Genomic DNA, 1,596 nt, shown 5'->3' on the forward strand with positions numbered 1-1,596 from the left:
GACTCCCCTCACTCTGCTCATTGTCTCCTCAGAACTGGCAAGGCCCTAGATGAACTTGAAGCACTTGGTCTTGTCGTGGGGCAGGCAGGTCTTGAAGAGCACAGAGTCCACCCTAAACTGTGTGTACAAGAGAGGCATATAGCCGTACACCTTGACAAAAAAGTTGATACACTTGTGCCGTTCATGAAAGTGAGAGTCATCGTGGGACAGGGCCTGAGGGCACCCTGGGCATCGAAAAGTCCACCTCGACGTCACCTGAAATGGAGAAAAAAAGCAGAGTTAGAACACAGGGTGTCTGCTGGAAGAATCTCACAGGATGGACAAGCCAGTGCCATGTCCACAGTGAAGCTGCTGGACCACCAAGGAGCACATCTACAAACGCAGCTTGTATGAGGCTAAAACATTAACAGGGGTCTTTGCTGTGTCACTACACTTAACAGACAGCAAAATCTTAGCACGCCCAGGGCTACCAGTCCAAACAAGTCTACCTCCGGCATTTACTTATCTTGGTGGCACAGTACGATGTTGATACACAGTTGTTTGTTTCAACCATGTTTTTCACAGCAAAATACTGGAAAACTAGCCAAAATAGAAACAAAATAATTCTAAAGTTACATATCCATTAAAAAAGATGTCTAGGAAAATTACATTTTAAAACATAAGAAAATGGTCAGTCTATTATTAAGGTTTCCAACAATTAGGAAAATGTAAGTAACACAATGGTGGTGTCACATAGGCCAACCATTAACTTAGGCATCCCTTCACAAGGTCTGCCAGAGGCCTGAGCACGGTACTCAGTCGAATGGGACCTGGGCAGAGGACACAAAGACAGCGCACAAAGGCTTTCTTCTCAAGCTCAGCTCTAAGCCAGAGGGGACTGCACACCTCTGGTTGTGTCTGAGGACATCATATGAGGTAGGAATTTAAACTGCTTGTGTGCCTGCACAAGATGCTCATGGAGCCTGAGCTGGTCTCAATCAGGCAGTGATCCCAGCATCCAGAGAAAGGACAAAGCCCTTTGCAGCAGTACAACACATCAGACCAAGGAGCGAGGGCAAGGGAAGGGCCTGCAGAGACACAGGACAGCGCCAGGAGCCCTCGGAGCAGCAGGATGACGGTGGCTGTGACCGATGTGTACGTACAGGAGGAACTTTCCAGAGTTACTCAGAAACTGTACAGACACATTCAACCTATGAACATGAAGAGGAAGCCCAGCAAGTGTAAGGCTCTGAAATTAGAACCCAGAATGGGAAACGCTGACAAGAAGACAGAACTATGAAAGCAAGATGATTCGGAGACATGGGAAAGATAGAAGGTCACTCATGGAAGTTCAAAGCAGACAACCCTGGTCCTGGAACAGAGGCGGGACAGACTGAAAGTCAGGACAGAGGAGGACTCCCAGTGTATGATGTATCAATGCAGGTTCGCACTGACGTGTCCATAGTGGAGTGAGATGGGCGTTATACCATCTCACAACCCTTAAATCTATTTTCACAGGATATGTTAACAGAAAGGGTTACTCGGGGCCAGAGAGATGGCTCAGTGGTTAAGAGCACTGACTGCTCTTCCAAAGGTCCTGAGTTCAAATCCCAGCAA

General features: G+C 47.4%; 1 protein-coding gene across 4 annotated transcripts in view; it reads right to left on the reverse strand.

Annotated features, from left to right (window-relative positions):
• Window positions 1–6: 6 nt before the first annotated feature.
• Extl3 (exostosin like glycosyltransferase 3) overlaps window positions 7–1,596 on the reverse strand; it is an 89,737-nt gene continuing 88,147 nt past the window's right edge. For all 4 annotated transcript variants that reach the window (XM_031361125.1, XM_031361127.1, XM_031361124.1 and 1 more), the window contains one exon: window positions 7–255. In XM_031361125.1, the coding sequence (XP_031216985.1) occupies window positions 46–255 (210 nt within the window). In that variant the 3' untranslated portion in view covers window positions 7–45. The remainder of the gene's footprint in view (window positions 256–1,596) is intronic.

Source organism: Mastomys coucha, unplaced genomic scaffold (assembly GCF_008632895.1).
Source record: "Mastomys coucha isolate ucsf_1 unplaced genomic scaffold, UCSF_Mcou_1 pScaffold9, whole genome shotgun sequence".
In the NCBI taxonomy this organism is placed as follows: Eukaryota; Metazoa; Chordata; class Mammalia; order Rodentia; family Muridae; genus Mastomys; species Mastomys coucha.